The sequence below is a fragment of the Melanerpes formicivorus genome, unplaced genomic scaffold, assembly GCF_026170545.1.
Source record: "Melanerpes formicivorus ecotype bairdi unplaced genomic scaffold, bMelFor1.0.p_v2 SCAF_46, whole genome shotgun sequence".
NCBI classification, from domain to species: Eukaryota; Metazoa; Chordata; class Aves; order Piciformes; family Picidae; genus Melanerpes; species Melanerpes formicivorus.
The window spans coordinates 2637021-2656370 of NW_027142398.1; the positions used below are offsets into that span (position 1 = coordinate 2637021).

The 19350-nt window shown below is 58.1% G+C and overlaps 1 protein-coding gene across 1 annotated transcript in view; it reads right to left on the minus strand.

The window, feature by feature from the left end:
• Positions 1–19350, minus strand: part of LOC137451712 (complement receptor type 1-like) — a 32466-nt gene that overhangs the window by 4687 nt on the left and 8429 nt on the right. The window contains exons 8-27 of the mRNA XM_068159413.1: positions 19109–19135; positions 18849–18912; positions 18578–18688; positions 18152–18331; positions 16399–16494; positions 15155–15271; positions 14554–14752; positions 11757–11850; positions 10964–11158; positions 10575–10760; positions 9371–9467; positions 8432–8514; positions 7356–7547; positions 6443–6625; positions 4744–4929; positions 4532–4625; positions 3893–3978; positions 2639–2833; positions 1472–1666; positions 275–469 (exon numbers count right to left, since the gene is read on the minus strand). Coding sequence (XP_068015514.1) covers positions 275–469; positions 1472–1666; positions 2639–2833; positions 3893–3978; positions 4532–4625; positions 4744–4929; positions 6443–6625; positions 7356–7547; positions 8432–8514; positions 9371–9467; positions 10575–10760; positions 10964–11158; positions 11757–11850; positions 14554–14752; positions 15155–15271; positions 16399–16494; positions 18152–18331; positions 18578–18688; positions 18849–18912; positions 19109–19135 — 2775 coding nt within the window. The remainder of the gene's footprint in view (positions 1–274; positions 470–1471; positions 1667–2638; positions 2834–3892; positions 3979–4531; positions 4626–4743; positions 4930–6442; positions 6626–7355; positions 7548–8431; positions 8515–9370; positions 9468–10574; positions 10761–10963; positions 11159–11756; positions 11851–14553; positions 14753–15154; positions 15272–16398; positions 16495–18151; positions 18332–18577; positions 18689–18848; positions 18913–19108; positions 19136–19350) is intronic.

Here is a 19350-nt window from a genome sequence, read left to right on the forward strand (position 1 = left end):
CACTCCAGCCTCCTTTCATTCAGGGGCTTGTAGACAGCAATGAGGTCTCCCCTCAGCCTCCAGGCTCAACACCCCCAGCTCCCTCAGCTGCTCCTCCCCACCTCTGTTCTCCAGACCCTTCCCCAGCCTGGTTGCCCTTCTAATCCTTCTGATTTGAGGATTGCCAGAGGAAGGGGAACAAAGCCTCCAGATGTTATCAAAACAGAGGGGAGGCAGCAAGACAGCCCCAGGAGATGATAGATAGACAGACAGACAGACAGACTGAGAGAGTCACCTCTGCATTGAGGAGCAGGCCTGCTCCAGACTCCCTGCTCTCCATCTCCTGCAAGGCACTGAAGAAAGGCTGCTCCAGCAAGGCTGAAGCCATCCTTGCACTTATAAACTACCTTGGAGCCATAGAGGAAGGCTGTGCCCTTGGTGCCATTGTGCAGCCCATTGGCAATGCTGGGAGGCTCTCCACACTGCTGTCCTGCAGGAGGGACATCAGCAAGAGGGTCTGAGATCTCCTTCCAACTGGAAAGGTGAAGAGGGGGTGTGGGGAGGGGGTGCAGCCACAGCTCATGCATCTAGCAGCAGCTGCAACTACTCTGAGCTCTCTTGCCTGGTCCTAGAGCTCAGCTGCTGCCTGTTGGCCCCAGCCCCAGCATCTCCCCCATGAAGAAGCCACTGAAGTGCCTGAGCAGGCTGGAAGAAATGTTTCAGCCATTTCTGGCTGCAGGCAGCACTGTCCCCTGACTTCCAGCACTGGCCCAAGGTGAGTGGATGGACTTCTAACATCCCATGGATCCTCACCCTTGCCTGGTAACTGGGGAAAGAAAACTTGTCCCCAGGGATTGGCTTTTTCTACCCTTCCCTTGCTCCTTCCACTTTGCCAACATTGCACTGAAGCAGTGAGGTTGGAAGAGACCTCCAAGTGCAACCCAACACCACCATGGCCACTAAACCCTGTCCCAGAGTGCCACCTCCAGGGGTGGTGACTCCAGCACCTCCAGGGATGCTGACTCCACCACCTGCAGGGATGCTGACTCCACCACCTCCAGGGATGCTGACCCCACCCTGGGCAGCCTGTTCCAGTGCCTGACCACCCTTCCAGCAAAGAAATTGTTCCTCATCTCCAACCTAACCCTAACCCTCCCCTGGCACAGTTTCAGGCCATTTCCTCTCATCCTCTCACCTGCTACTAGGGAGAAGACACCAACCCCCACCTCTCTCCAGCCTCCTTTCATTCAGGGGCTTGCAGACAGCAATGAGGTCTCCCCTCAGCCTCCAGGCTCAACACCCCCAGCTCCCTCAGCTGCTCCTCCCCACCTCTGTTCTCCAGACCCTTCCCCAGCCTGGTTGCCCTTCTAATCCTTCTGATTTGAGGATTGCCAGGGGAAGGGGAACAAAGCCTCCAGATGTTATCAAAACAGAGTGGAGGCAGCAAGACAGCCCCAGGAGATGATAGATAGACAGACAGAGAGAGAGTCACCTCTGCATTGAGGAGCAGGCCTGCTCCAGACTCCCTGCTCTCCATCTCCTGCAAGGCACTGAAGAAAGGCTGCTCCAGCAAGGCTGAAGCCATCCTTGCACTTATAAACTACCTTGGAGCCATAGAGGAAGGCTGTGCCCTTGGTGCCATTGTGCAGCCCATTGGCAATGCTGGGAGGCTCTCCACACTGCTGTCCTGCAGGAGGGACATCAGCAAGAGGGTCTGAGATCTCCTTCCAAGTGGAAAGGTGAAGAGGGGGTGTGGGGAGGGGGTGCAGCCACAGCTCATGCATCTAGCAGCAGCTGACACTACTCTGAGCTCTCTTGCCTGGTCCTAGAGCTCAGCTGCTGCCTGTTGGCCCCAGCCCCAGCATCTCCCCCATGAAGAAGCCACTGAAGTGCCTGAGCAGGCTGGAGGAAATGTTTCAGCCATTTCTGGCTGCAGGCAGCACTGTCCCCTGACTTCCAGCACTAGCCCAAGGTGAGTGGATGGACTTCTAACATCCCATGGATCCTCACCCTTGCCTGGTAACTGGGGAAAGAAAACTTGTCCCCAGGGATTGGCTTTTTCTTCCCTTCCCTTGCTCCTTCCACTTTGCCAACATTGCACTGAAGCAGTGAGGTTGGAAGAGACCTCCAAGTGCAACCCAACACCACCATGGCCACTAAACCCTGTCCCAGAGTGCCACCTCCAGGGATGGTGAGTCCACCACCTCCAGGGATGCTGACTCCACCACCTCCAGGGATGCTGACCCCACCCTGGGCAGCCTGTTCCGGTGCCTGACCACCCTTCCAGCAAAGAAATTGTTCCTCATCTCCAACCTAACCCTCCCCTGGCACAGTTTCAGGCCATTTCCTCTCATCCTCTCACCTGCTACTAGGGAGAGGAGACCAACCCCCACCTCACTCCAGCCTCCTTTCATTCAGGGGCTTGCAGACAGCAATGAGGTCTCCCCTCAGCCTCCAGGCTCAACACCCCCAGCTCCCTCAGCTGCTCCTCCCCACCTCTGTTCTCCAGACCCTTCCCCAGCCTGGTTGCCCTTCTAATCCTTCTGATTTGAGGATTGCCAGAGGAAGGGGAACAAAGCCTCCAGATGTTATCAAAACAGAGTGGAGGCAGCAAGACAGCCCCAGGAGATGATAGATAGACAGACAGAGAGAGAGTCACCTCTGCATTGAGGAGCAGGCCTGCTCCAGACTCCCTGCTCTCCATCTCCTGCAAGGCACTGAAGAAAGGCTGCTCCAGCAAGGCTGAAGCCATCCTTGCACTTATAAACTACCTTGGAGCCATAGAGGAAGGCTGTGCCCTTGGTGCCATTGTGCAGCCCATTGGCAATGCTGGGAGGCTCTCCACACTGCTGTCCTGCAGGAGGGACATCAGCAAGAGGGTCTGAGATCTCTTTCCAACTGGAAAGGTGAAGAGGGGGTGTGGGGAGGGGGTGCAGCCACAGCTCATGCATCTAGCAGCAGCTGCAACTACTCTGAGCTCTCTTGCCTGGTCCTAGAGCTCAGCTGCTGCCTGTTGGCCCCAGCCCCAGCATCTCCCCCCATGAAGAAGCCACTGAAGTGCCTGAGCAGGCTGGAAGAAATGTTTCAGCCATTTCTGGCTGCAGGCAGCACTGTCCCCTGACTTCCAGCACTAGCCCAAGTTGAGTGGATGGAGTTCTAGCATCCCATGGATCCTCACCCTTGCCTGGTAACTGGGGAAAGAAAACTTGGCCCCAGGGATTGGCTTTTTCTACCCTTCCCTTGCTCCTTCCACTTTGCCAACATTGCACTGAAGCAGTGAGGTTGGAAGAGACCTCCAAGTGCAACCCAACACCACCATGGCCACTAAACCCTGTCCCAGAGTGCCACCTCCAGGGATGCTGACTCCAGCACCTCCAGGGATGCTGACTCCACCACCTCCAGGGATGCTGACTCCACCACCTCCAGGGATGCTGACTCCACCACCTCCCTGGGCAGGCTGTTGGCCAAGAAAACTGCACCTAGGGCCTCACAGCACTGAAATCCTGGGTTTCATGGCTGAATGAAGCAGCACAAGCCCAGCAGCCAGGCAGCCCCCAGTCCAGCAGCCAGGCAGTCCCCAGCAGCCAGGCAGCCCCCAGCCCAGCAGCCAGGCAGCCCCCAGCAGCCAGGCAGCCCCCAGTCCAGCAGCCAGGCAGCCCCCAGCCCAGCAGCCAGGCAGCCCCCAGCCCAGCAGCCAGGCAGCCCCCAGCCCAGCAGCCAGGCAGCCCCCAGCCCAGCAGCCAGGCAGCCCCCAGCAGCCAGGCAGCCCCCAGCCCAGCAGCCAGGCAGTCCCCAGCAGCCAGGCAGCCCCCAGCCCAGCAGCCAGGCAGCCCCCAGCCCGGCAGCCAGGCAGCCCCCAGCAGCCACCCCAGCTCTTATCTCAGTGTCTCTGTGCAGGGTTTTCCCCTCTTACTTTCACAGGATGGAGGTGCTGCATCCCAGGCCACTCCACCTCCTGACACCACACATTTGGCAGCAGAGGAGCCCTGCAATTTGTACCTGAGGAAAGAGAAGGTTTAGTCTTTCTCAGAAGACAGCCCAGCAAGGGTCCTTGCCCTGCTCTTCACCACTGCAGGCTGGCAAGTGAGTAACTAGGTGTTGTCCCTGCTGTGAAATGGGATCTGGCCACATCCAAGCCACCAAATCAGGGGCGCTAATGAGAGCTGCACTCAAGCAGGTCCCTGAGAGGCCAAGCCCATGTGGGTTGCTGCTTGCTCACCTCACTGAGGACATTACAGCTTCACTGGGCACTTGCACTGGGAAACCCTCCTCACTCTGAGGCTGCTGGAGCCCTGGAGCTGCCCAGAGAGGTTGTGGAGTCTCCTTCTCTGCAGAGCTTCCAACCCCCCCTGGCCATCGTGCTCCTGGGCAAGCTGCTGTGGGAGCCCTGCTGGAGCAGGGGGTTGGACTGGATGATCCCCAGAGGTCCCTTCCAAGCCCCAGCATGCTGGGATTCTGTGAAACCAGGGGGGGAGTGGGGGTGGATGTCACCACCTGTGACCTGTGTCTGCTGCCCCCCAGGCTGGTCCCTTGGAAGCAGCGATGCACTCACCCAGGACGGCAGGTGAACAGCACGACTGACTCAAAGGGGAACTCCTGGGCATTCACCTCCCCATGGGCTATGGTGGGAGCAGGACAGTGCTGCCCTAGAGGGATGGCAAGCAGCACAGGAATGAGTTCAGAGCCAGAGGTGAGCAGGTCTGGGGGCAGCCCCTCAAGCACAGAGGGGGGAGGGGCAGAGAGGGCAGGAACAGAGCTACTCACGGGTACAGAAGTCTGGGTGTGCAGACCAGGTTGTGTCATCCAGACAAGTGACATCAGAGGACTTTCCTCTTGCTGCAGCATAACCTGGCTTGCACTGATACCTCAGCACAGTTCCAGCAGGAGAGCTCTCACCAGCAGCCAGCAGCAGCTCGGCAAAGGGGAAGTGTGGAGCAGGACCGCAGTAGACTAACGGTGGGAGGCAACAGCAAGGTTGGCTTAGGGGAGAGCAGCCAAGGGGGCTGAGGAACTCCAGCAAGCAGCACATCTTGCAGCACACAACCTGCTTGGGATTCAGGGTCTGGCATAGAGTCTGCATCCAACCCAGTCAGCCAACAGCAGCACATCTCACACCTCCCAACCAAACTGGGCCTCTAAGATCATCCAGCCCAGCCACCCACCCAACCCCACCACCCAACCCTGTCCCCAGGAGCCATGGCCACCCCTTTCTTCAACCCCTCCAGGGATGAGGGCCTCCCTGGGCAGCCTGTGCCAATCCCTGACCACTCTTGCAGTCCAAATGGTTTTCCAGATATCCAACATGGTCAATTCCAAACCAGTTGGCACCAGGGGCAGAGCAAAGAAACTGCTCCTGGTATCCAACCCACCCCTCCCCTGGTGCACCTTGAGGCTATTTCCTCTTGATCTAGCACTTGGGAGAAGGAGCTGACCCCCACACCTCACTCCAACCTCCTCTCAGGGAGCTGTGGAGAGCAGTGAGGTCTCCCCTCAGCCTCTTCTGCAGACTAAACCACCTCAGTTCCTTTGCTTAATCAGAGAGAGGATGGAGCTGGGGCAGCAGCTCTGCCTCACAGAGGCTCCTTCCCTGAGCACAACTCAACCTGCAGCAGCCTGATTCAGCAGAGCTCAAAAGCCAAACCCCCCCAGGCAGGTCTGGGATCTGGTGCAGCAAGTCTGGCAGGTGCAGAAGGAAGCTTCAGCCTCTCCTTTCAGTGCATTTCTGGATCGTTTGCTCTTCACAAATAAACAGCTTCAGGTCTAAACAATTCACTGGGCTGGGGCTGGCTTGCTGAGCACACAACCTTCTTGTGGCCTTCCTGCCTGCAGGGGGCTCCAGGAAAGCTGGGGAGGGACTTTGGAGGGTGTCAGGGAGGGGTAGGACTGGGGGGATGGAACAAAACGAGAAAGGGGGAGATTCAGGTTGGAGGTTAGGAAGAAGTTCTTCCCCAGGAGGGTGGTGAGAGCCTGGCACAGGTTGCCCAGGGAGGTGGTGGAGTCCCCATCCCTGGAGGGGTTCAGGAAAGGGGTGGCCATGGCACTTGGGGACAGGGTTTGGTGGCCATGGTGGGGTTGGGTTGATGTTGGACTGGGTGATCCTAGAGCTCTTGTCCAGCTTCAGTGATTCAGTAGATTCAGATTGGATGTCAGGAAGAAGTTCTTCCCCATGAGGGTGGTGAGAGCCTGGCACAGGCTGCCCAGGGAGGTGGTGGAAGCCTCCTGCCTGGAGGTGTTTGCAGCCAGGCTGGAGGTGGCTGTGAGCAACCTGCTGTGGGGTGAGGTGTCCCTGCCCATGGCAGGGGGGTTGGAGCTGGCTGAGCCTTGAGCTCCCTTCCAACCCTCTCAATTCTCTGGTTCTGAGCAAGGCCATGGCTGCAGGTGCTCAGGGGCTGGCTGCTGACCTGCTCAGCAGCTCCCTGAGATGCTTCACTGCAATTGCTGAGGGAAGTAAGTTGCTACTCACTTGGGTCACACGTTGGCAGAGGTGGATTCCAGTTGCTGTCTGCCTCACAAGTGACTACACTGCTGCCTCTCAGCAGGTGGTGAGGGTGGCACCCAAAGGTCACTGTGTTTTTGTAGGTGTGCCTGATGCCAAAGCCAGACAGCCTCATCCCATTGGGCACTTCTGGGTTCTCACAGCTGACCACTGGAAATGGAGAGAGTAAGAACATTACGAGGAGGAGCAGCCCAGCAGAGGCACTGCACTCTGTGAGGAGCTCACAAAGAGCTCTGGGCTGCCTCCTGAGCTCTGGAACCATCTCCCTGGGCAGCCTTGTTCCAGTGCCTGACCACTCAGGGATGAAACTTGTCATCATGTCCAACCTAAACCTCCCCTGGTGCAACCTGAGGCCATTTCTTCTTGTCCTATCTCTGGTTGCTGGGGAAAAGAGACCACTCCCCACCTGGCTCCAGCTGTAGTGCTCCAGGGAGCTGCAGAGAGCAAGGAGGTCTCCCCTCAGCCTCCTCTTCTCCAGACTAAACACCCCCAGGTCCCTCAGCTGCTCTTCACCAGCCCTGTTCCCCAGACCCTTCCCCAGCTTTGTTGTCCTTCCCTAGGCTCACTCCAGCCCCTCCAGCATCTTTACTGACACTGTGATCTTTACTCCCTCCAGCCCCTCCATGTCCTTCTCGGAGTGAGGAGCCCCAAACTGAAGCCAGTGTTCAAGCTGCAGCCTCACCAGTGCCCAGGCCAGGGGCACAATCACTTCCCTCCTCCTGCTGGCCACACTATTGCTGGTCCAGGCCAGGATGCTGTTGGCCTTCCTGGCCATCTGGACACACACTGGCTCCTGTCCATCTGGCTCTCCACCAGCATCCCCAGCATCCCAGGAGGGATAAGCAATCAAGCCAACAGAATAAGGAGAGGAAGCATTTACCTCTGCATTCAGGGGCTGGAGCACTCCACACTCCCTCCAGGTTCTCATCCACTGTGCAGTGAATTGTGGCCTCTCCAATAAGAGCAAAATCTTTGTCACAGCTGTAGGTTGCAGTCATGCCAAAGGTGAAGTCTCTGTCCCCATCAGGCACCTGCCCATTCTCTATCTTGGGAGGTGGCAAACAGGGAATAACTGCATGGCAAAGCAACAGCAAGAACATGAAGGACATTTCCATTGAATCATAGAAGGGTAGGGGGTGGAAGGCACCACTGGAGGTCATCCAGGGCACCCACAGCAGCTTGCCCAGGAGCACAGTGGCCAACTGAGTTTGGAATCTCTGCAGAGAAGAAGACTCCACTCTGGGCAGCCTGCTCCAGGGCTCCAGCACCCCCACAGCAAAGAAGTTTCTCCTCTTGTTGAGGTGAAACTTCCTGAGCTCCATTTTGTGTCCATTGCCCCTTGTCCTGTCACAGGACCCCACTGGAAAGAGCCTGGCCCCATCTTCCTGACAGCCACCCATCAGGACATGGCTCAGATCCCCTCTGGGGCTGCTCTTCTCCAGGCTCCACAGCCCCAGGGCTCTCAGCCTATCATAGAATCAGTCAGGGTTGGAAGGGACCCCAAGGATCATCCAGTTCCAACCCCCCTGCCGTGGGCAGGGACATCCCACACTAGATCAGGCTGGCCACAGCCTCATCCAGCCTGGGCTTAAACACCTCCAGGGACAGGGCCTCAACCACCTCCCTGGACAACCCATTCCAGGGCTTCACCACTCTCATGGGGAAGAACTTCCTCCTCCCCTCCAGCCTGAATCTCCCCACCTCCAGCTTCATTCCATTCCCCCTAGTCCTATCACTCCCTGAGATCCTGAGCAGTCCCTCCCCAGCATTCTTGTTTCCTCCTCCCAGAGATGCTCCAAGCCCCTCAGCATCCTTGTAACCTCCCCTGAACTCTCTCCAGTATTTCCCTGTCCCTCTGGCACTGGGGAGCCCAGGGCATGCATCCTGCTGTTGCTCCACACTAGCAGCCCTGTGGGCATGGTGCTGAGGCAGAGCTGCACCCAAAGCATTGCTTACTGGTGCAGTAGGGAAGGTTGTCCCAGGAAACTTGAGAGCCTTCCAGCACACAGGTGGCAGTTGGCTTCCCCACCAGTCGGTACCTGGGAGAAGGAAAGGTTGAGTTTCTTGGAAAATAGGGGGGAAAAAAAACCCAACCCTAAGGGAATTCAGAAAGCTGGAGTCACTCATGGCCTTCTCCAGAGGAGCTGAACCCCAGGGGGAAAGCAGCCCTCCTGTGAGATTCAATCCACAGACTGAGAGGGAATGGAGAGGACCTCTGGACACCCTCCAGTCCAACCCCCCCTGCTCCAGCAGGGCACCCACAGCAGCTTGCCCAGGAGCACAGTGAGCAGGGTGCAGAGGGGGAGACTCCTCCACCTCTCTGAGCAGCCTGCTCCAGGCCTCCAGCACCCCCAGAGTGAAGAGGCAAAGAAGTTTCTCCTCATGTCTCATGTTTAGATGGAACCTCTTACATTTACAGGCCCATGGAGAAGATGCCTTCCCCATCCTCAGTCTGCTCAGCCCCATGGCAGATCCAAAAAGCAGCCTCTGGTCTGAGCAGAGCTGGGTGACACCCAGGCACCACAACCTCTCCCTTTCCCTCTCACCCACTCCTGGCATCCCCCAGGACCTCCCAACCCTCTTTTCCTGCGACCCTTTAGGTAAGATGTGGAGAACCAGACCCACCACACAACAGCAAACCTTGAATCATTAGCAACCACCAGCAGGAAAGGCACAAAGTCTGCCAGATTTGCAGTCTGCAGAGGCCATGCTCTCAGGAGCAGGAGAGAATCTGACCTGCCAGCAAGAGCAGGAAGGAGCCTGACCCCCACAACTCCAAACACCTCCCCCCAGCACTCTGTTTGCCAAGGGAACAGCCCTCAGCTGTTCAAAGCCTCTGAGACCCCCAAGGGTGCTGTCACCCAGCCTCAGCTCCACCAAGCAGCCAATGCTTACCCATAGTTACAGGTGTAGGTTATTGTTGACCCAAACAGGAGGTTGGTTGTGAAGTCAAAGTTGCCATTTGGGAGCTCTGGTGGTCCACAAGACCTTCCTGCAAGGGGCAAGTGATCAGCATCAGCTTTGAGTCCTGTGTCCAGTTCTGGGCCCCTCAGTTGAAGAAGGACATTGAGAGACTTGAAGGTGTCCAGAGAAGGGCAACAAAGCTGGGGAGGGGTCTGGAGCACAGCCCTGGGAGGAGAGGCTGAGGGAGCTGGGGTTGCTTAGCCTGCAGAAGAGGAGGCTCAGGGGAGACCTTCTTGCTCTCTCCAGCTCCCTGAAGGGAGGTTGGAGCCAGGTGGGGGTTGGGCTCTTCTCCTGGGCAGCCAGCACCAGAACAAGAGGACACAGTCTCAAGCTGTGCCAGGGGAGGTTCAGGCTGGATGTTAGGAAGAAATTCTTCCCAGAAGGAGAGATTGGCCATTGGAATGTGCTGCCCAGGGAGGTGATGGAGTCCCCATCCCTGGAGGTGTTTAGGAAGAGCCTGGATGAGGCATTTGGAGCCATGGTCCAGTTGATCAGATGGTGCTGGGTGACAGGTTGGACTTGATGATCTCTGAGTTCTTGTCCAACCTTACTGATTCTATGATTTTTTTAATCTATCTTTATGTTACAGCATGATGGGGAAGAGCAGCTGGCAGTGTGCTCAGTACCTTGGGGCAGGCACCTCACTCCCCTCATGAGCAAGCACCAGATGGCAAAGGAATTACAAAGGGCAGAGATCAACGTCTCCAAGTGAGAAAGGCAACCCCAGGAAGGAAGAGTGAGCATGCCCTAAGATGAGCAGCTGGGGACCATTCCCATTCCCCATGCCCCACTCTCAGCTGCCCTAAGATGAGCAGCTGGGGACCATTCCCATTCCCCATGCCCCACACTCAGCTGCCCTAAGATGAGCAGCTGGGGACCATTCCCATTCCCCATGCCCCATTCCCAGCTGCCCTAAGATGAGCAGCTGGGGACCATTCCCATTCCCCATGCCCCACTCTCAGCTGCCCTAAGATGAGCAGCTGGGGACCATTTCCATTCCCATGCCCCATTCCCAGCTGCCCTAAGATGAGCAGCTAGGGACCATCCATCCCAACTGTCCTGAACCACGATTGGGGCCCAGGATGCAGAAGAGACTCTCTGGCTCCCTCCCTGGTCCCTCGAAGGGAGAACTCACCGATGCAGAAGTCAGGCTGGGCAGCCCAGGTGGAGTTGGTGTCACAGGTGACCACGGGCAGCTTGTCCCTGGCCACCGTGTACCCCGGGCGGCACCGGTACCTCAGCCTGGCCCCCACGGCGTAGGAGGGCTGCAGGGGCAGGGGAGGCTCGGCAAAGATAAACCTCGGGGGCTGCTGGCAGTCACCTGCAAGCAGGAAGAGGATGGATGATGCAGGGGGGGCTTCTTCTCAACCCTTCCCCACCCGGGCCCAGCCCCACGCCTCCCAGATTCCATCCCTATGGATACCCAGCCCCACCCAGCCCTATCTCCAACCCCACACATCCCAGCCGCATCCCCATCCCAGCCGCATCCCCATCCCCACCCCGCGCAGCCCCAGCCCCGCTCACCTCCGGCGCCAGGCAGCAGCAGCCCCACGCAGAGCCAGCGCAGAGCCATGGCCAGGCCTTCTCCGGCTGGCTGTGCCTTTCCCGGTGTCGCTCCCGGTCTCATTCCTTCTCCTGGTCTCGGTGCCAGTCCCTTTCCCGGTCCTGGTCGTAGCTCCTCTCCCGGTGTCGGTGCCTTTCCCGGCGCCGCTCCCGGTGCTGGTCCTTATCCCAGCGTCGGCCCCTTTCCCGGGGCTGCACCGGGTCCCGATCTTCCTTGTCCCGGTGCCGGTCCTGGTCCTTTTTCCTCTCCCGGAGCGATGCGCAGCGCAGCGCTGGGCACAGCCCTTGGTACAGCCCTTGGCACAGCCCTTTCCGGGGCGGGCAGGGGCCGGGCCAGCGCCGGGCTGCCGGTACCGCTGCAGCCCCTTGGGATTTAGGGTCTATTTTGGGGGCTCTTAAGGGAAATGGGGGCGTGGGCTCTGCCGGGCCCCCGAGGCTCCCCCGTGGAGCTGCTGCCTCCTCCTTCTCCGCGGCCGAATGCGAGTGGCGCCGCTTAACAACCGAGCAGCGGCGGAACCGGAGCTGCCGCTGGGCTCGGCGCACCCTCCCCAGTGCTCTCTGCCCCCGTTCCTCCCCAGCAAGGTGCGGCCGAGCTCCGGCCATACGGGGAGGGTTTAACCGAGGGCGAGTAGCCAACCCACAGCCTGCCTGACCTGAGCAGGTCCAAGGATCTTTGCTCTCCCGGGGGCTATCCCTTGGCCTTGCCCTTGGGTCCTCCGTTCAGGCTCTCCCTTGGAGGGCACTTGTCCTTCACTGCACCTCTCCTTCCACGTCGGCAAGGTGAGGTTTAGGGCACGATTGGGGGTACCACTGGGCGCCCCCTGGAACAGCCCCCGCCGCCTCCCTGTCTAAAGGCACGATGGAAAGGGCAGAGGGAGGGATGGCAGCAGGACGTGGGACAGCTCAGCTGCTTGGGTGGCTGCTGCCTCTTCCTCTCCCCAGAGCACAGAATCAGAGAAGGCACTGGGTTGGAAAGGACCTCTGGAGGTCATCCAGTCCACCCCCCTGCAGTCAGCAGGGACATCCCCAACTAGATCAGGTTGCTCAGGGCCCCATCAAGCCTGACTTTAAATGTAATATGGGGATGGCAGCCACCAGCAGGAGCCCATGGAAAGGTGTTGTGTGTCCCAGTTCAACAGCAAGCACAGCAGCAGGATCAGGAAACTGAGCTGCACCTCCCTGTCCTGCCCAGGGCACTGCTCCTCTCCTGCCAGAACACCACAAATCCCAGCCTGGAGAGGGTTGGAAGGGACCTCAGGGAATCATCCACTCCAACCCTCCTGCTAGAGCAGGATCACCTGGGCTAAACCAAAGAGTGAAGCAGAAAAGCACTTTCCCAGCCCCTGCCTCAGCACTGTTAATTTTGTCCCCATGCCAAGACAAAACTAAGAGCCCAAGCCACCAAACATAGAACCACAGAACTGTCAGGGTTGGAAGGGACCTCAAGGAGCAGCCAGTTCCAACCCCCCTGCCATGGCCACACCAGAGCAGGTTGCTCAGAGCCAAGCAGGGAGCACTTAGTGCAACCCCCTGAGCTCCTTGCTGGAGCTGCAGCCTGGGTATTGGGTAGAGGATAGGAGCAGTGCAGGAGGACTTGGGTTGAGGCATGGGAAGGTCACACCTGGGGCAGAGCACACACGTTCCAAACACCACCCTGGTGCTGCCTGGGGTGGAAATGGGCTCTGCTCCAGCACTGCTGCCTCACTTCTGTCGTCAGAATTGCCAGGAAGGGCTGGGCACTGCTGTGGAGAGCAGCACAGCCCCAGCAGCAATTATCTGAGCAGGGCAATTAACCTGAGCAGAGCAATTAACCTGAGAGCAGCCAGCAAAGAGTGGAGCTGCAAAATCATTCCCAGGGCTCTCTATCTGCCGACAGCTCCCTGAAGGGAGGTTGCAGCGAGGTGGGGCTTGGTCTCTTCCCCCTAGTATCAGGTGAGAGGATGAGAGGAAATGGCCTGGAATTGTGCCAGGGGAGGGTTAGGTTGGAGATGAGGAAACATTTGTTTGCTGCAGGAGCGGTCAGGGGTTGGCACAGGCTGCCCAGGGGGGTGGTGGAGTGCCCATCCCTGCAGGTGTTCAGGAAATGTGTGGCCATGGCACCTGGGGCCATGGTTTAGTGGCCATGGTGGTGGTGGGTTGAGAGTTGGACTCAGTGATCTTAGAAGTCTCTTCCACCAAAACCAATTCTATGGTTAGAATCACAGAATTGTCAGGGTTGGAAGGGACCTCAAGGCTCAGCCAGGTCCAACCCCCCTGCCATGGGCAGGGACACCTCACACCACAGCAGGTTGCTCACAGCCACCTCCAGCCTGGCTGCAAACACCTCCAGGGATGAGGCTTCCACCACCTCCCTGGGCAACCTGTGCCAGGCTCTCACCACCCTCATGGGGAAGAACTTCTTCCTAACATCCAATCTCAATCTCCCCATTTCTAGTTTTGCTTCATCCCCCCCCAGTCCTATCCCTCCCTGACACCCTCAAAAGTCCCTCCCCAGCTTTCTTGGAGCCCCCTTCAGATCCTGGAAGGCCACAATGAGGTCTCCTGGGAGCCTTCTCTTCTCCAGACTGAGCAGCCCCAACTCCCTCAGTCTGTCCTCATGGGAGAGCAGCTCCAGCCCTCTGCTCATCCTCCTGGCCCTGCTCTGGACACCTTCCATGAGAAGGTTTGATTAGTAAAGATGACAATAAAGCCAGCCCCAACCCCAGGCAGGACACCAGCACTGCTGCTTTGCTCTTCCTTTTATTTTACTTACAGACCTGCTGGCTAATCAATCCTGGCACTGTCCCACTCCTTGCTGCACAGCAGTGAAGGGACCCCAGTGAATGAAACAAACCCCAAGGAGGTTGAAGGCATGCCAGGAAACCTTGCAGGGCTGTGCAAAGGAGGTAGGAAATGGTTTTCCTGCTGGAAAGAAACGTTCAGTGACCTTTAGGAGAGGCTGCCCAGGGAGCTGGTGGAGTCCCCAGCCTTGGAGGGGTTCAAGAAACCTGTGGCCATGGCACTTGGGGGGCCATGGTTTAGTGGCCATGGAGGTGTTGGGCTGATGGTTGGACTCAGTGACCCTAGAGGTCTTTTCCAGCCAGAGCAATTCTATGGTTCTGGGGTTTCAAAGCCTCACTTAGAGAGTTGCAGAAGTAGTTGTTTCATATTAAAACAAACAAACAGACAGACAAACAAGTAGGCATTGGACCACAATGGAGCTGGCTTTGAGTGTGTTTGACCTTCCTGCTTCTTTAGCATGAAATCCTGGCCTGTGAAGTCAGCCACTTGACCTCAGGTTGCCTTATTACCCTTAGAGCTTGAGTGCTGACGTCAGGGCTTAGTGTGGTAACTCCCCCTGCCCTCCAACAGCTTCCTGCTGCTAAGGATGCTTCAGCCCTCAGCAGGCACCCTGCAGGAGGGAAAGGAGCAGTCAATGGGGGTTAGCTGCTGCATGCTGCATCCCCTCACCTTTGGCAGGGCTGAACTTTGCAGCTTCTGCTTTGGGACACCTTGGCCCCAGCCATGGTGACCAGAAGGGTCCTTTGGGTGCTCCCCAGGCAGGTCCTTACCTTGGGTTCCTTACACAGGTGGGAGTGGAAGGGCACCTTGCAGATGGGGCAGATGTGGCAGCTGGGGCTGAGGGGGGAAACGAGGTGGCCTGGGGTCCCCTCCCTGGCCAGGGGACACACAAGGCTGCTGCCTGTGCCGCTGTGGACGTGGGAGAGGAGCACCTGGTCAGCGCAGGGAGAGCAGATGGGAGGCTGTGGGCTGTGGGGAGAGAACCAAGGGTGAGTCCTGATGGCTTGAGTCAGAAAGTGCTGCTCCAGCGCAGGCTCCAGCACCCAGGGAGCTCCTTCGATGAGCAGCCTCAAAGAGCTTCACCTCTTAAACCCAAACAAGCAGCAACTGAAGAGCACAGAACCGAAAGAGCTGCTCCAGGCTTGGGTCCAACACCAAGCAAAGGGTGGCTGAGGAGCACAGGTTGGTTGACAGACACCCAAGGAAACCACACAAGTGTTGTCCAGATAAGCCTCACCCCAGGGTCCCCTCCCTTTGCTTGCACCATGCTTTGCTCCTGGCAGAAGAACCAACGCTCCCCCCCCACTGGTTTTGAGGGGTTGACTCAGTTTTTGGGGGTGCTCAGCACACACCAGAGTTCTTCATACTCACCCCTGCTCCTGCTGCTGCTGGGGCAACCCTGGCTGCTCCCTGGGTGCCACAGGGTTGCTGTCAGCCTGGCCAAAGTGGGCCTGGAGCCACCTCTCACAGATGGGGCAGGTGTGGTGGCTGCAGAGGAGAAGCACTGTTGAGGGCATGCACAGAGTCTCTCTAGGGAGTTCAGCACCTCCACCTTCCCTGGTACTGAGGAACCATCCAGAGCAGGATGAAACCCTGGAATTAGCTACCACAACCCTCCCTTGCTTTGCTAAAATGCAGGAGATCTTTCTAGGTTTCCTCCTGAGTGCACCTTGAGTCCAGTTCTGTGCCCCTCAGTTTAAGAAGGACATTGAGCTGCTGGAAGGTGTCCAGAGAAGGGCAAGGAGGCTGGGGAGGGGTCTGGAGCACAGCCCTGGGAGGAGAGGCTGAGGGAGCTGGGGTTGCTTAGCCTGCAGAAGAGGAGGCTCAGGGGAGACCTTCTTGCTCTCTCCAAATCCCTGAAGGGAGGCTGTAGCCAGGTGGGGGTTGGGCTCTTCTCCCAGGCAAGCAGCAGCAGAACAAGAGGACACAGTCTCAAGCTGTGCCAGGGGAGGTTCAGGCTGGATGTTAGGAAGAAATTCTTCCCAGAAGGAGAGATTGGCCACTGGGATGTGCTGCCCAGGGAGGTGGTGGAGTCCCCATCCCTGGAGATGTTTAGGAAGAGCCTGGATGAGGCATTTGGAGCCATGGCTTAATTGATCAGATGGTGCTGGAGGATAGGTTGGACTTTGATGATCTCTGAGGTCTTTTCCAACCTTGGTGATTCTGTGATTCTGAAACACCACAAAACCCAAATCCTCCTTACAGCCTGACCCACCCCTGGTGCCCAACCTCACCTCATCAAACCCAACAAAGCTTCAGCTTGGAGCTGCCCCCAGAGCAGAGCAGAGCAGAGCAGGGGTGGGAGGGGCAGCTGCAGGTGTTGCAGGGCACAGCACCCCACAGGGACAGGAAGAGGAGAAAAATGTGCTGAATGCCTTTTGAAAGCACTGAGAGAACAGAGCACCCCAAAACTGCTCAGAGCTGCTTTGGTTTGGGGGGGGGGAAGTAGAGATGAGTGTTCTAAAGGTGATGAAATGCTGCCAAACTCAGCACCCAGTACAGACAGGACAAGAGTAGGAATGAACAAGGGGGAGTGGAATTAGGTTCAGCTCTGCTCTGCAGTGAGTTTTGTTCCAGCCCACCCTGGCAGCTGCATCTTTAAGTGGCAGACAGACCTGCTGTTGTCCATGGGCTGGTTTACTTCATCTTGTCCTGGAGGAGCTTCTCCTGTGTCCTCATCCCTCTCCACATCTGCAGCTTGGGCAGGAGTGCTGAAGGCAGAGAGAGAGGAGTTGGGGGTTGGTCAGCCTGGAGAAGAGAAGGCTCCAGGGGGACTTTAGAACAGCATTCCAGGGGGGAAGGAAGGGAAGGGAAGGGAAGGGAAGGGAAGGGAAGGGAAGGGAAGGGAAGGGAAGGGGAAGGGAAGGGAAGGGAAGGGAAGGGAAGGGAAGGAAGGGAAGGGAAGGGAAGGGAAGGGAAGGGGAGGGGAGGGGAGGGGAGGGGAGGGGAGGGGAGGGGAGGGGAGGGGAGGGGAGGGGAGGGGAGGGGAGGGGAGGGGAGGGGAGGGGAGGGGAGGGGAGGGGAGGGGAGGGGAGGGGAGGGGAGGGGAGGGGAGGGGAGGGGAGGGGAGGGGAGGGGAGGGGAGGGGAGGGGAGGGGAGGGGGAGGGGAGGGGAGGGGAGGGGAGGGGAGGGGAGGGGAGGGGAGGGGAGGGGAGGGGAGGGGAGGGGAGGGGAGGGGGAGGGGAGGGGAGGGGAGGGGAGGGGAGGGGAGGGGAGGGGAGGGGAGGGGGAGGGGAGGGGAGGGAAGGGGAGGGGAGGGGAGGGGAGGGGAGGGGAGGGGAGGGGAGGGGAGGGGAGGGGAGGGGAGGGGAGGGGAGGGGAGGGGAGGGGAGGGGAGGGGAGGGGAGGGGAGGGGAGGGGAGGGGAGGGGAGGGGAGGGGAGGGGAGGGGAGGGGAGGGGAGGGAGGGGAGGGGAGGGGAGGGGAGGGGAGGGGAGGGGAGGGGAGGGGAGGGGGAGGGGAGGGGAGGGGAGGGGAGGGGAGGGAGGGGAGGGTGAGGGGGGAGGGGAGGGGAGGGAGAGGAGGGGAGGGAGAGGAGAGGGAGAGGAGAGGGAGAGGAGAGGGAGAGGAGAGGGAGAGGAGAGGAGATACCCAAGGGGGAAAGAATGGAAAAGGAGGGAGTGAAAGAAACTGAAAAAAGAAGGGGGAAAGAAGAGAGCTTAGAGCAACCTTCCAGTGCTCAAATTGGGTGAGGGAAAAGCTGGGGACAGCCATTGAGCAGGGTCTGTTGCGACAGGACAAGGGGTGATGGATTTAAACCAAGAGAGGGACACTTAGACTGGATAGAAGAAAGGTTTTTAATGCTGCCCCAGGCTGCCCAGAGAGCTGGGAGCTGCCCCATCCCTGGCACCAACCCAGGGCAGGCTGTGGGGCTCTGAGCAACCTGCTCTAGTTGCAGATGTCCCTGCTGAGTGCAGGGGGTTGAACTGGATGAACTTTCAAGTTTCCTTTCCCACCCAAACCTTTCTGTGATTCTAAGCCAGCCTGAAGCCCCCCCAAAGGCCTGGCTTCCCCTGCAAGACTACTGCCCTCAGAACTCCTTCCTAAACCAGCAAATACTTTCCACTGCCAAAACCAGACTGAACCCAAAGCCATTCAAACTGCAAGCCCTGCTCTCTCCATCTGCAGACACTCTCTCCCTGCAAGTCTTCCCTTTCTCTCCTTTCTCCCTGGTTTGTTTTACATGGACCCATGCAAGAGGAACAGGACTCCCCTCCCTGGAGGTGTTGAAGGCCAGTTTGGATGAGGCTTTGAGCAGCCTGGGCTGGTGGGAGGTGTCCCTGCCCATGGCAGGGGGGTTGGAACTGGATGAGCTTTCAGGTCCCAAGGCATTCCATGAATCTCTGAGTGCCTGCTCAGCTGCAGTACCTTGTGGCTGTGAGGCTCCAGCTCTCCTTGTCACCAATGCTGGTGACTGAGTAGATGAGTGGTGAGCCAGGCAGAGCAATCACAGACTCCTCACAGATGACACAGCCCTGGCCCCCAGGAGCCAGGTCGGCGTGCAGCTTCTGCTTAACCATGGTGGACACGTGGCAACTCGTGGTGTAGCTGTGGATGAGAAAGATGAGGAGGATCCCTCCTGCCCAGCACTGAGAGCAGCTGGGGGACACCAAACCATCCCAGGAAGCAGCCAGCACCCACTTCAGTGGCCACCAGCTCAGAGGTGTTGGCATCTGAGAGCCCAAAGCTGCAGGAGGATGTGCCACAGGGCTGTGGTCAGGCACGGCAAGGGGCTTGTGGCTAGCAATAACACCAGGGGGTACAGCCAAGCAGCTTTGGGGGCAGGAAACCTACCCCAAATAGGACTGCCAGGGCATGAGCTGCTTCTCAGCATTCACCACTGCTAGGTGCATCGGTGGATCCCTTCTGTTCACCTCCTGAATTTCTAAAGACATGTTGTGAGAGCTGGGGAGACAGAAAGGGGGAAAGCCAGGGGACAAAGAGCCTTAGCAAGATGGACAACCAGTATGCATTGTGCAGGTATCCACTGGGGGGGATGACTGGCAGGGGTGGAAAGGGAGCACTCAGTTATCCTTCAGGACTGTCATGCTTCAGGCTCACTTACTGAGCTCTCTTGCCTCTCTTTCTCAGGATGATCCAAGCTAGAAGTCCAAGGGCTGTTAGGAGAACTAAGAAACAGACAAGTCAGAAAACAGACAAACCAACCCTGGTCTCCCCCTGGAGGTGTTCAAGGCCAGGTTGGATGAGGCCTTGAGCAGCCTGGCTGGTGGGAGGTGTCCTTGCCCATGGCAGGGGGGTTGGAAGTGGATGATCTTTGAGGTCCCTTCCAACCCATCCTAAGATTTTCAGTTTCAAACTACTTACCAATGCCACATGGGATGATGACAGCTGCTGGAGAAGAAAATAAACTGATGTTAAAACCATGAAGCCAACAGTGCTGGGGAGTAAACAGAGAAGTTCCTTAACCTTTGTCCACAGAACAATCTTGGCCAAACCCTGGTGACCATAACACTGCTGAGGAGACAAAATGCTACAAGCCAAGCTGCCACTAAGTGCTACCCACAGCAGCAGGCTCTTCCTGAGGCCCTCACCCTGCCTCTCTCCTC